At 41.3% G+C, this 15,000-nt stretch overlaps 1 protein-coding gene across 2 annotated transcripts in view; it reads left to right on the top strand.

Moving 5' to 3' along the window:
- Positions 1–11,739, top strand: part of LOC123511571 (kynureninase-like) — a 28,119-nt gene extending 16,380 nt beyond the window's left edge. The window contains exons 2-9 of one of the 2 annotated variants that reach the window (XM_045267584.1): positions 302–438; positions 1,536–1,685; positions 2,216–2,432; positions 3,273–3,383; positions 3,836–4,045; positions 8,530–8,742; positions 9,736–9,960; positions 10,861–11,739. In XM_045267584.1, coding sequence (XP_045123519.1) covers positions 302–438; positions 1,536–1,685; positions 2,216–2,432; positions 3,273–3,383; positions 3,836–4,045; positions 8,530–8,742; positions 9,736–9,960; positions 10,861–10,989 — 1,392 coding nt within the window. In that variant the 3' untranslated portion in view covers positions 10,990–11,739. The remainder of the gene's footprint in view (positions 1–301; positions 439–1,535; positions 1,686–2,215; positions 2,433–3,272; positions 3,384–3,835; positions 4,046–8,529; positions 8,743–9,735; positions 9,961–10,860) is intronic. The other variant, XM_045267585.1, reaches the window with a different exon arrangement.
- The last annotated feature ends 3,261 nt before the right edge of the window (positions 11,740–15,000 follow it).

The raw sequence follows: 15,000 nt of genomic DNA, 5'->3' as shown, positions 1-15,000 counted from the left end.
CACCAACACCAACACCACCACTACCATCATTATCCTCACCATCATCACCAACACCAACATCACCACCACTACCATCACCACCACGTACACCAACACCAACACCAACACTACCATCATCATCACCACCACCAACAATAACACCAACACCACCACCACCACCACCACCACTACCACCACCGATAAAAACAGCAACGACAACAACAAATCAGCGAACTAACACTTCCCCCCCATCCCTCCCTCCGAGTGATGCCCTAACCCCACCCACCACCACCTTGACCACCTCCGTCTCTCCCCCCAACAGCAGCAGCAGCAGCAGCAGTCCGCCTCGCCAAAGGAGGTGTTGGAGTCCATGGCGGCCAAGCAAGGACTAGACCTCCTCGGACGCGCCTTTGCAGACCACCTGGACAACATAGACCCACTGAAGGGGATGAGGGACAGGTGTGTGTGTGTGTGTGTGTGTGTGTGTGTGTGTGTGTGTGTGATAGAAATATTCAAATGTTTCATTCTACTACTACTACTACTACTACTACTACTACTACTACTACTACTTATTGCTGCTGCTGCTACTACTACTACTACTATCATCACTATATTACTATTATAAAAGCAACCCGTCCTTGTGTGTGTGTGTGTGTGTGTGTGTGTGTGTGTGTGTGTGTGTGTTTAATCTTATAAGGAGCACATCGTGAATTGTTCTCGCACCGTACCACTATTTCATAAGGCTTTACTATATATTTGACGTCACAAGTTTTTAACGGTATTTTTACAGTATCAGTGACATATTAACACTATTTCTACCCCATCAAAAGAACGAACGGTCTTGAGAAGCTGGCTAATCATCTCTGTGGCTTAAGAAAAAATGAATAAATAGTCGTGGCGAGAGAGTCAAGTGTTTCCGATTAAAGAGTTTAGCTGAACGTACACGCCCTCCTGTCTGGCACCATCTCAGTTTTTTAATCTTGTGGTATTATACGCCCCAGTTACATACAGTACAGCAGTCCCTTTCACGTAAACACTTTGAGACAGAGACTTCCCTCAGCCTTCCACAATAACTGAATGACATTATAAACCTTTGCGTGTTTGAGAATTATCATCAAAAAAAGCTTATAACGTAATTAAGTTTTGTGTAGTTTTGAAGGAAGATTGTTTTAAATGCTTCTTTATCACTTTTGCGTGGAAATTGAATGAAAAATAATGTAACGCTTGGTTTTTTTTTTCTTTCTTTTTCTTTTCTTGTTTTCATCCTTCATATTCTGTGGCGCAAGGTGTTTGAATTAAGTAAGGCCCGTATTCAGAAACGCTTTGCTCTCTCACCACGACTATCCAAGGCCACGGAGATGATGAGCGAGGTTTTCAAGAGTGTTTCTCCTGTTAATAATGTATAGAAATCTTGTTACTCTACCTCTAAAACCGTAAAAACACCTCAAAAAAAAAAAACTTGTGTAAATTCAAATAAAGGCTTTTGAAATAATGGAGGTGAAGAGCAGAAGTGTTTGGGAATACGAGCTCTAAGTACAGCACAACACACTCTCCAGGTTCTTGTTTCCGCGGGTGGCCGACCAGATGCACGTGGAAGGCATACAGGCGGAGGGAGAGTGTATCTATTTGTGTGGCAACTCCCTCGGCCTGCAACCCAAGACTACCAAGGACAAGGTGGTGGAAGTCCTCGACGCCTGGGCCAAGCTGTGAGTGTGTGTGTGTGTGTGTGTGTGTGTGTGTGTGTGTGTGTGTGTGTGTGTGTGTGTGTGTGTGTGTGTGTGTGTGTGTGTGTGTGTGTGTGTGTGTGTGTGTGTGTGTGTTTAGTTAAATGCTCTTACATATTTCTATCTTTTCAGGATTAATTGAAGGTCGTTGTGGGCAGTCTTGTTAATGTTTTTTTTTTTCTTCTTTCATTTATGCATCTATTTATCTATCACTTCCTTTATTTTTGCTACTTACTCAAGCTTCAATTTTCTCTAGACTTTTATTGCATCTTGTTTTGCTGTGTTTTCTTGATGATGCTGGTATGAGTGTGTGTGTGTGTGTGTGTGTGTGTGTGTGTGTGTGTGTGTGTGTGTGTGTGTGTGTGTGTGTGTGTGTGTGTGTGCTAAGGGTTGAGGGGTAGGGGGTTTGGTGCATCCATACATCCTATTACTCCACATGTACCCTATCCTCTTCCCTCTCTCACTTATCCCAATCCTCCACATCGCTCCCTCACCATCCCTTCCACACGCAGGGCGATCAACTCTCACTTCCATGGCCCCCTTCCTGCTGCCTACTGCGACAACTACGGGAAGGAGGTACTGGGTGAGCTGGTGGGAGCGGACCCGTCTCAGGTAGTACTCATGAACGCTCTTACTGTCAACCTCCATCTTCTCCTCCTCGCCTTTTACCAACCAACGGAGACCAGGTACAAGATTCTGATAGAGGGCCACGCGTTTCCTTCTGACAGAGTGAGTATAGAGAAGGACAGAAAGGTCGAGGGGATGAGTGTGTGAAAGAAGTGTGTGTGAGTAATGGTGTGTGTGTGTGTTTCATTGTTTGATCTGCTGCAGTCTCTGACGAGACAGCCAGACGTTACCCTACGGAACGAGCTCAGAGCTCATTATTTCCGATCTTCGGATAGGCCTGAGACCAGGCACACACCACACACCGGGACAACAAGGTCACAACTCCTCGATTTACATCCCGTACCTACTCACTGCTAGGTGAACAGGAGCTACACGTGAAAGGAGAGTCCTCTGGCTAGTGAAGCCAGCGCTCTAACCACTGAGCTACCGGGCGTGTGTGTGTGTGTATACGTGTGTGTGTTTGCAGGAAGGTAGATTATCAGATGGCGTGCTGGCTTGTAATGAGAGTAAGATGCAAAGGAAAGAGGGTAGAAGAGATAAGTGAATAACAATATAGGTAAGTAGATATAAAGTGAGAAAACAGAATGGAGAAATGATAAAACTGATAAAAACATGAAAAGGAGAGAAGAAAATGTGTGTGTGTGTGTGTGTGTGTGTGTGTGTGTGTGTGTGTGTGTGTGTGTGTGTTATATATATATATATATATATATATATATATATATATATATATATATATATATATATATATATATATATATATATGTATGTATGTAGAGAGAGAGAGAGAGAGAGAGAGAGAGAGAGAGAGAGAGAGGACGGGGGAGGGATGCTATGCAAACAGGGGAGTGTGAGTGCGAGTGCATCAACGTCTAGACTCATTTATAAATTAAACTAACGGAATCACCACTACTCTCTCTCTCTCTCTCTCTCTCTCTCTCTCAGTACGCAGTCGCGTCCCAGATGAGACTCAAGGGCCTAGACCCGGAGGAAGCCATGCTGCAGGTGAGGCCGCGGCCTGGGGAGCACACCATCAGGACAGAGGACATCTTGCAGGTGAGAGGGCCAGGTGACGGGAGCAGGTGAAGAGGAAGGGTGAAGGAAACAGACGAGTGGACAAATGAGAGGGGCAGGATACAACTGACCATTTCTATACACAACACACCACCACACACTACACACCACACACCGCGTCACCCTCTTCCTCATGGACACCAACACCTTATTACTCTACAGTCTACACCTGCAGCGTGGTTAGATCACGATGTATGGCGGCACTGCTGCTGCTGGTGGAGGAACGTTCGTCATTGCTACAAATGCGCGCCAAAGGATGAACATTACTAGCTCCTTTTTATATCTAGTTATTGGGTTATCAAGTAACTTTCTTCAGCAACTGTTTCAACCCTCTACATACTCCAACTAGCAAGGAATGTAGGAATCTTAACCCGCCAACCGTCCTTCCTTCTCCATCTCTGCACGCTGAGCCTATCCCTCCGTCTTCCCTGCAGCTACTGAAGGAGAAGGGCCCCAGCATTGCCGTGGTGTGCCTGAGCGGCGTCCAATACTACACTGGCCAGAAGTTTGATATGGAGCGGGTGACGAAGGCGGCGCAGGAGCAGGGGTGTGTGGTGGGCTGGGACCTCGCCCATGCTGTGGGTAACGTGGAGCTCAAGTTAGACGAGTGGGGTGTGGACTTCGCCTGCTGGTGCACGTACAAGGTGAGGCCGTGGGAGGGTCACAAGCTGTGGCTTTTCAACTGATCCATACAAATAATGGCTTTTCCATTAATCCATATAGACAGTGGCTTTTCCATTAATCCATATAGACAGTGGCTTTTCCATTAATCCATATAGACAGTGGCTTTTCCATTAATCCATATAGACAGTGGCTTTTCCATTAATCCATATAGACAGTGGCTTTTCCATTAATCCATATAGACAGTGGCTTTTCCATTAATCCATACAAAGAGTGGCTTTTCAGTTAATCCTTACAAACAGTAGCTTTTCAGTTAATCCATACAAACAGTGGCTTTTCCATTAATCCATACAAACAGTGGCTTTTCAGTTAATCCATACAAACAGTAGCTTTTCCATTAATCCATACAAAGAGTGGCTTTTCAGTTAATCCATACAAACAGTAGCTTTTCCACTAATCATATAAACAGTGGCTTTTCAATTAATCCATATAAACAGTGGCTTTTCAATTAATCCATACAAACAGTGACTTTTTAATTGATCCTACGTGCCAGCAGTGGTGTATCCTCAGGCACACGGCATCCTCAGGCACATCGGTTTGAGTTCTTGCCATGGTCAGAGGCTAAGAAGGGCATCCACAAGTGATACCAGCAGCAGGCATAGTCTGACCCCTAATAGACTAAGGAAACAGGAATAATTGTAGGAAAGACCCATACGTTTGGATCACATCTGCTGTAGCTTTGGAAGATTAAGTTTACGACGGCAGTTCGTGTAGTTTGAAATCTGCGTGGTGGCGGGAGTCTGTGGGGCTGGTGGGAGTATAAGGGGCGTGGAAGGTTTACACAGACAGTAAGGGATGAAAGCTGCTACAGAGGAAAGAGTAAGGCTATTTATTCGATACAAGGTAAAGGGGATGAATATAAAAGGTCCTCCTGAAACTCAATAACTGACAGATCTGTGCAAATTCTCTTGGAACTCTACGACTGGCAGGTTGGCATAAGTTAGAGTAAAAAAATAAATAAATAAAAAAAAAAAAGTATATAACTCGAAAAATATTAATTTGAGACGGAAAGGATATGTACTGTCAATCAATTCATTACATTTCTCATCACAAAAAAGTAAATAGATAAAACAAATAATAAGCCATATCACAGATTCCATGGTTAGGTGACAATGCAAACTGACTTATATGATATGACACTGACAAACATAGGTAATACTCCAGAGAGAGAGAGAGAGAGAGAGAGAGAGAGAGAGAGAGAGTACTACATTTCAACCAAAAACAGTGCATCCCCTGAGAAATATATTGTTTGCAATTATTAAAGGATTTGAACTTTTCAGATTTTTTTTTTCATCTTCCTCCAATAATTGTCATAAAAGTGAAATTCATTTATCGAAAATTGTCTGCTAATAAATGTCATAGACCACAAATAGCGATGCCTTTACAATGGTGCGAGATCAGGAAAATAAAACTCAAGAGTTGCACAAACCCCAGTGTATACAAAATTGCCATAATATTCTGTTATTGATAACGAACATTATATACCCAACATGGAAGGTGTGAAAATGCGTCATAAATTTATTTAGAAGTAAAAACAAAATCGTATTATTATTGAAAATTCCTTATATTTTATAAAACTTATGTTCAAGACAAAAGTAATTTTAAAGCTAAAATAATATATAGATAAAAAAAAAAAATAGCATTAAAAGATTATTATAATTTTAGCTCATATAACAAAAATAATAGCCAACAAAACAAAATAAGATTTTTAAACAAAATAGTTTACTAAAGACATTTATCCATTTTCTTCTACATTTACTAACGTTTATTTGAGGACGGACTTTTAAGATGTTTTGGTTACATTTGCTTTGCGTATTCTGCAATACCATATAGTGAAAGTTAGAAGTGTGTCTCTCCCAGGGAGGAAATTGAACCTCCTTGATCTTTTTGCCCCTCCCCGAGCTTTTTTTTCAAGCATAATTTCGATGAGATCAATAGAATCTTGGTGACGGGTTAGCTTGTCAGGCTGTCACCGTGCAACCCTCAGCCAGCGTATAAAGAGTCCCTCCACGAAGCTTATAGCAGGTTAGCAACCACTTTAGCGCGGGACTGCTTCCTTTGTTGTCAACATGCAACTTTCATTCACTTCACTGTGCTCAAAATTCCTCCATGATAAGGGATTGCCAAAATTAAGTATGTTTTAATACGGAATAATATGTATGTTATATATAAAGTTTTTTTTCAAGTTATTATTGAAAATTACTAATATCTTATAATAAAAGTTAAAACCAATATCATTTTCAAAAATAAAAATATAAAATACAAAAAGATTCTAAAAGAATATTACAATCTAAACTTATATAATAAAAATTGAAAAAAAAAAATTGTGTACTACAGAAATGCATTCATTTTCTTCTACATTTTTTATACATTTATTTAAGGCCGGACTTAAGACATTCTAGTTAACTTTACATATGCTTTGTGTATAATATAATGCTATGTAGTGAAAGTTGTTGTGTCTGTCTTGGGGAGGTAATTAAGCCTCGCTGGTCTCACTCTTTCTCTTTCTCTCTTATTAAGCATAATATTAATGAGACACTCAAGTTGGTAGAACCTTGGTGGCGGCCAGGCAGGTTAGCTTCACAGGTTACCACACTGCATGCAACCCTCAGCCAGTGTATAGAAAATCCTTCCACAGTCCACGAAGAGATTGATGACAAGGGAAGCTAAGAGCAACAGCTTTTAACCCCTTCAGTACCGAGAAGCACTTTTACCATGAGTTTTGGGTATGATTGAACGATTTTATTAACATTACGAAAGATTTATGGGGGCAAGAATCTTCATCTTAATCCCCACATACTAAGTATCTGAAGTTTTATAAAATCACAAAATAGTAAACAGAAAACTTATGACAACACGTCATGGTACTGAAAGGGTTAACCGTTAAGGCTTAGGTTAGTTAAGACTCACCGTGCAATCCTTACCAACTCTATATTAACTACCAAGTATGATTATACAGAATCTTTCCACATGAAGAGATTGCTAAAATTCAATATTTTATACCGTACTTTGTTTGATTGCTCACGTCATAACTTGGAAATTATTTATGTCTTCTATGTTAAGAAAATAAAACCTTTTATTCATATTACTGAAAATTATCGGTGCTACTTTAGCGTGAGGTCTACCACACTATAGCGTGAGATCTACCTCCCGTTAGCAATATAGCGTGAGGTCTACTGCTGCATTATCCCTCCCTCATGGACATCACACATTTCCATACATTTATTTTAGCGATAAACACTTAATTTGTACATATTCTAGGAATGACTTAAATAGATAAGGAAGATAGGTAAAAATTCTCTTCAGAATCACCGTTTTAGCGTCCAACCACGATCGTTCAATTGCCTGTGTGTGCTCCTGTCACTGGATCCACAAAATGTTGCTGGTGGTTCACTGTAAAATGCTGATACCCCATGGCATCTAGGCCATTCCACCCAAAAGTACCGACAGTCTGAGCCTTGTTTAAGACCAAAACCCAAGTCCCATCAATTCTACGCCCATGGTTTCTGTTGTTTTCTTGTTCTGCGTCACTGTCCTCGGAGAGAGGAGCGTTGTCTCCATTCAGCATCCTTCCTCGGTTGTACTTCCGTCGACCAGCAAATCTTGCCTCATCAATTTGGATGGGGTTATCTGTTGTTCCTACCATCTTTCCTCGTCGTTGATGAGAAACTATGGCTGTACACACCTCTCGGCACATGTTGAATCAGTCAGTTACAGTACTGGTAGATTTTCCTGTTAGAGTCGTTACTGTGGACATTGGTATATCTAATACAAAGAGAAATATTAATTCTAATATTTCACACAGGCTCAGGTTGCAGTGCAATTTGTTGCTCATGTCCGTATAATGGAAAAATTAATTTCCTGTACGAACAGACCATGTAGTTGACACCTTTAGAGGGCAACGTAACACAGGCTTGAATTCTCCTCCTCTGTTACGCGGGGAGGGTCCCGGAGAGACGTGGGTCACGCTGTAGACCTCAGGCTGCACCTGGGTAGGCCATATATGGCGGTACACCTCACGCTAAAGTAGCACCAAATTATCAAATCTTAATGTACAGGACAATATTTCTTTTAGAAATTAAAATAATAAATGTAAAAACTATTTTACAAAATAATTGTAATTCCAATACATATATATAACAAAAACAATAACCGCCTCCAAAAATAAGATTTCTATGTAAAACAATTTACTAAAGAAAGACATGCATCCATTTTCTACATTTCCTCACGTGTATTTAAGGACGGACTTTTAAGATGTTTTGGTTAAGTTTATATTTGTTTTGTGTATACTGTTATGCTATGTAGTAAATGTAGTGAAGGTTATGAGTGTGTCTCTCCCAGGGAGGTAATTAAAGGTCGTGTTACATTGTTAATAAATGAATGACATCGTGAGTCGTGGCACAACACTAACAGCTGACAAGTTTTTCTGGTTGGTCTGTTCCTGCAGTACCTGAATAGCGGCGCGGGATGTCTGGGCGGGAGCTACGTGAACGCAAGGCACAACGAGAGGTCGCAACCCAGGCTGCAGGGCTGGTGGAGCAACAGGAAGGAGACGCGATTTGAGATGCGCGAGTACTGTGACAGAGACTCCACCGTGGATGGTTTCCGCATCAGCAACCCGCCGCCCCTGCTGGTGGGGTGCGTGCTGGCCAGCCTGGAGGTGATTACCAGCACCAGCAGCAGCAGCAGGTGGCAGAGAGAGAGAGAGAGAGAGAGAGAGAGAGAGAGAGAGAGAGAGAGAGAGAGAGAGAGAGAGAGAGAGGAATTAAAGTGGTGGGTTTGTTGAGTAAATTTTACCGAGAAAAAGATTCCTGGTTGAAAATTTTCCCCAAAAAGATTTCCTTATGCCAGATTCCTCGAGCTCAATCAAAGATAACTTAACCTAAGTCGTCATGGCGTAGCCTAAACTAAGCTCATTAACCTTCCTCTATTTTATCTAATCTAACCTAATCTAATTAAGTCCAAGGTGATACATCATGAAGTTACTTATTCACTTATTCATTCATTTGCACATTATTTATCTATTCATTCGTGTGTGTGTGTGTGTATATATATATATATATATATATATATATATATATATATATATATATATATATATATATATATATATATATATATATATATATTAGAAATTTCTTTACCTTTATTTTTTTTTTATTTATTTATTTAATTTTTTTTTTTTGAGTGGACAGTATGCGGGAAAATTCACGCATGGAACACTAGTAAGGACATCTCTTCCACTCTTCTTTGTTCCCTTGGCCAGAAACTCTTACATAAAAATGAATAAATAAATTAGTAAATAAATGAATGATAAAGTAGGGGGATGGGTTGGTGAATGTGGGTGTGGTCGAGGGGAAGGCGAGAGTAGAAAGCTTACAGTGTACGAAGCTACAGTTATTCCTTTATTTTATTATTGTCATTATTTTTTTTCCATGTAAGATGGGTAATCTGGCCAAGGGCAAAAAAAAAAAAGAATAAACAAAAAGCCCACTTAGATGCGAGTCCTTGAGTAGATCCGAGATAGTTAGCCAAAAGAATGGGATAAATGTCTAGAAACCTCCCTCCTTCTTCAATGAGTTGAGGTCAAAGAAAGATGGAAATACAGAAGCAGGCAGGGAGTTCCAAGGTAACCCTTCCCTCCTTACTTCAGCTGTTCAGAGAGGCGGGATTGACACACCTCCTTCAGAAACAGTTCCTCCTGACGGGTTACCTGGAACTGCTCATCAAACACTACTTCGGGCGTGGTGACAGTGACAGCCCCGCCGTCACCATCATTACCCCGGAGGACACCAGTCAGCGTGGCTGTCAACTGTCCCTCATCTTCTCCTCCCCTCTCAAGCAAGTCCACAAAGAAATCACCAAGAGGGGGATTATGGTGAGTGGGAGAGGGGCGCTGTGGGGCGGTAAGTGGGAGAGGGGTGCTGTGGGGCGGTGAGTGGAAGAGGGGTGCTGTGAGGCGGTGAGTGGAAGAGGGGTGCTGTGGGGCGGTGAGTGGGAGAGGGGCGCTGTGGGGCGGTGAGTGGGAAAGGGGCGCTGTGGGGCGGTGAGTGGGAGAGGGGCGCTGTGGTGGTGTGGTGGTGCTGGCTTTATGGTGAAGTGCTTGCTTGGTGACCTAAGCATTGTGGGATTGGTTCTGTGGGAAGATGTTCATTTCAGGGGCAGGGAGAAATGTTCTTTTTGTTCAGTGTTAAGAAAATACAAAGAATCTTCATTGTCTTCCTATCGATAACTTTTCTTTTTTTTTTTTTTTTCACTATTCAAGTTGAAATTTACTCCTCTTTCTTAATTCCAGCAAAGTTCAAACCGGCGTCAGCCTTGTTTTCCTTCTACCTACGCTCTCGTTCCCTTCCTTCACTTGACAACGTACACACGACACATTTCCTCACGATATGTTCTTGTTTCCTCTCTTTACGTGTAACCTTTTCTCGCCTGAACGTCGCCTTTTCTTCCCTGTCTATTCTGTTTCCAAATGAGACACAACAGGCCCGTATTCTGAAACGCCTTGCTCTCTCACCACCACTATTTTCAGAGGCCACACACATGATTTGCCGGGTTCTCAATTGTTACGCTGCCCCTCAGTAATATGGAAATCTTGTTGATCTCTCAGTGGAACAAGAAAGACATCCTTAAAACTCTTAAAAATTGCTTCAACTATATAGAACCTTTTGAACGCGGCGTGACAGTGTTTCAGAATATGGTCCACAGATACAGTATATAATAGTACAGTCCGTGCAGGCTCGTTTTCTCTGGTCCTCACTCTGTTTTCTGTCCACAGTGTGACATCCGACAGCCCAATGTGATGCGCATCGCCCCCGCACCGCTCTACAATTCCTTCTGCGACATTCACCAATTCGTCACCATCCTCGGCAATGTGTTTGCCCTGTGCAAGATAGAGGCCGCCTAGCTGCTGCTCCCCCTTCCCTCTACCCTTCATTGATAACTACAGCTAACCTTTTTCTTGTCTTCCTTTCATATTCCCTTTCTTTTCCGGTGGTAGTATCAAAGGTTTGCAACACATCTCTAAGTCACAGTCGCTAAGGGTGGCGATCTGTAGCGCACAGGGTGGTGTACTCTAGCCAGAGGCTCCTAACCTTCTGGCCATTACCTACTACCTGCCTGCCACCTTACCCATGGCCCCTGCCAACCCACCGTCACACTGACTCAACAGAGTCAACACTCCAGCACTCATTACGCACGTCCACATAAAAACAACTCCAGCAACACTTTTAATTTTATTGATTCACATTCTAAGTTTTCTGTTGAGTATTAAGTAAAGGGTTTTGCATTTACCTTATATACTGTAATCAATAAGATCATACTAAGGAAATAATATAATGCACATCAAAAAATGTTATACACAGATTAATCGAGGAGTGCATTCAAACGTTGTCCTGTGCAGCCGAAATTTGGCTGTGTGGCCCCGGGGAGGCCACGGCCACCACTCTGGGAACCACATACGTACTACATAGCATGCATTATATATGCTTACAGACATGCATCTACTAATACTGACAGCAGTGGTCTAGTCTTCACCATTACTGACCATACTCTGGCAACGTTTATTACTTTGTACCAGTAGTAGTATACAAATGTCTCATAACCAATACATGTTGGTCATTGTATACAATATATGACAATATATGCATAACTTTTATATTTTACCTTTTTCTTCAATCTTACTTGCACCCCCACCGTCATGGTCAATAAATAGGTAATAGCGAGCAATGACCATCAAGGCAGGGTTACAGATGTACAGGAAAGTAAACAGCGGTGGAATGAAGGGACAAGTGTGATTTGTTGAAGGTGTGCAGATGTTCAAGGTAGGTAGTGAAGAAATGGCGGGTCATTAGGTAAGCAAGATAGAGTCAGGGAACAGCAAGAAAATGGGTAAGGTTAAAGGTCAGCAGGTATCAAAGTATGCCAAAGGGTTGATAGGTATTCAAAGTAGGGTCAGGCAGGTAATAAGAGTCATCAGGTGCAAGATAATGAAGGTAAGTAAAATATCAACAGGTAATCAAGGTAGAATCAAGGATCAGCAGGTATTTAAGGTAGAATCAAGGGTAGATAGAGAGACAGGCAGGTAATTAAGGTAGTGTGACAACTGAGCAGTAAAGGTGAGGCCAGTGATCAACATGTGATCATGACTCATCAGGTAAAGAAGACCAACAGGCACTGACAGGCAGCAATGCCGCATCATCAGGCATAGAGTTGTACATGTACATGTACCCAAAGGGACACGCAACACCAAAAATTGTTGAAAAAAAAAAAACATGAAATTTTAATCAAGCATAGTAAGTTTCACATGTTAATTAAGAATGTGTATATACAATAGAATGGGGGGGAGAGGTGAAGGTATGCCTTTTGCACGAGGCATATACCAGAAGAAAAGTTGAAAAATAGAAAGACAGGAGGAGGGAGAAAGTTGGCGGGCGGTCCAGCCTGCTGCTGCTGCTAAGTGATGAGGCTCACAGTACTCTTAATATATTTAGAAAAGAATTTCCTTGATGATTATATAGTTAAGTAAATTTTTACAAAAAACAGATTAAATTGTATAATATCCTATAAAACTAATAAATGTAAAAACAATGTTTGAAAATCATTTTAATTTCAGCTCATTTAACAAAACCATTAGCAAGAAAACAAAATTATATTTCTAAACACATTAGTATCCTAAAGATATGCATTCATTTTCTTACATTCTCTTATTTAAGGAGAGACTTTTTAAATGTCTCATTTGAGTCCCGCACTTGATTAATATTTGTACTGAGTGTACAGTGCTAAATGTTATGAAAGGTATTGCCATGCTGCCTCTCCAATGGAAGTCATTAAACCTCCTTGGTCTTTCACCCCCCCCCATTCACACACACATACACACACACACACACACACACACACACTACTCTCTCTCTCTCTCTCTCTCTCTCTCTCTCTCTCTCTCTTACGAAGTTTACACAGATTCATGAATGATGATGATAGGTTGTGGAAAATATAGATGGATAGACAGTTTGTTGCGGGGACTGCCACTTGAAGGCTTGGTGGTATACACATAGGTTATATAAAGCTCGAAAGAGGTGGTGCTGGTGGGGGTAGTGGTGGTGGTGGTTGAAAATTACAAGAAGTATAACAAAACTACCAATAATCAAGAACAAGAAGAAGAAGAAGAAGAAGAAAACAAAGAAAGAAAGAAAGAAGTTATATATTACAAATGATAAGAATTGAAGTTAAAAGAAAGGAAGAAAGAAAAAGAGAAAGAAGAATAAGACAAAGGAATAATTTGGTACACATGCCAAGAAATAACGAGGAAAACAGAAAGACAGGTGAAGAGAATTAAAAGAAAGCGAAAAGAAAAATAAGAATAAAACAAGAAAAAAAAAAACACACACGAATAAAACAAAAACAATATTCCAATAAAAATATGGATAGAAAAAACGAAAAGTAAAGAAAAATCACCAAACGAAAATGAAGAAATAAGAGACGAAAAAAAAAAAAAACAGAGAGAGAGAGAGAGAGAGTTACTTTCAAACAGTCAATAGGAAGAGAAGGATGAGCAGAGGAAAAAAGAAACATTAAACAAGAAGAAGAACAACAAGAACAAGAACAAGAGGAACATGATGAATGAGAGGAAAAAAAACATTACAATTAGTCAACAACTTAGGATACGAGAAGAAACAAGAAAAAATAAACAAGAAGAGCAAGAAGAACAAGAACAAGAGGAGTATGATGAATGAGAGGAAAGAACCCATTACAATTACCAACAACAGTTTTCCACCACCAATTGTTTCCCAGAAGACAGGGGGACACAGGTTAATTAAGCTCTGGCGCCACCTTTGAGCACGGGCGTGGTGGTGGAGGGTCAGAGAGGTAAGGAGAGGCTGGGGAACATGGGAAGGAGGTAGCAGGGAATGGGATGGTGTCGATAATAAGAACTTAAGGCACAGTACTCACTCCAGTAGTATGTAAAGTGATAAAGAGCTACTTGCGGGCCCTCCACTGCGCCTGCCAATGTACTCACCTGTGGGAAGAAGGGAAGGCAGGTGTGATTATACAAGCTTATGGATCTACTGTACGTTATCTTACCTTACCGCAGTGCCGTGTCTAATTGACGTTGGCGACAATGGAGTGCCAGATTCTTCTGTTCCCAACCAATTCCACCATTTCCTCCATCCTCTCTCTTCCCACCATCTCCTTGATTGCATCCATATATTTCATCCTCTGTCTTCCTCTCGCTCTTCTTCCCTCGATCATCCCCAAGAGGCAGTCTCTCTCTAGGCCATCCCCTCTCAAAACATGCCCAAGATACCCGAGCTGTCTTTTTCTCACTGTAGTCATGGGCTGCAGAGTTGGTGGTAGTAGTAGTAGTAGTAGTAGTAGTAGTAGTAGTAGTAGTAGTAGTAGTAGTAGTAGTAGTAGTAGTAGTAATGATAATAATGGTAGAAGTAGTAGTGGTGGTGGTAGTAGTGGTGGTAATGTCAGACTGATTTTGTATAGATGGTGTTATCACTATCACCACCATCACCACCACGTTTATCACCACCATTAGTAGTATACCACAACTATCATCACCGTCACCACCACCACCATTATCTCTACCACCACTAATACCACCATTATTAGTGATTAAGCAGCATTATCATCATTACCACCACCACCACCACGTCCACCACTAACACAACTCGTAAACCCTTATAACACACCGACCAATAACACAAGTCAGTAAATGTTTATGTGTTGTGAAACTTGGACCATTAGTAGAGAAATGAAGAAGAGGCTGGAGGCAACAGAGATGTGGTTCATTAGAAGAATGATGAGGATCCCGTGGGTGACAAGGAGAACAAATCAGGAGGTATTGCAGATGGCCGGCACGACAAGGGAGTTAACAACAACAACTCCCCAGCCATTTCATCATCACCACCAC

Source organism: Portunus trituberculatus, chromosome 31 (assembly GCF_017591435.1).
Source record: "Portunus trituberculatus isolate SZX2019 chromosome 31, ASM1759143v1, whole genome shotgun sequence".
Classification (NCBI taxonomy): Eukaryota; Metazoa; Arthropoda; class Malacostraca; order Decapoda; family Portunidae; genus Portunus; species Portunus trituberculatus.
The sequence above is the reverse complement of the archived record's forward strand: the minus strand, read 5'-3'. Positions and strand labels throughout refer to the sequence as shown.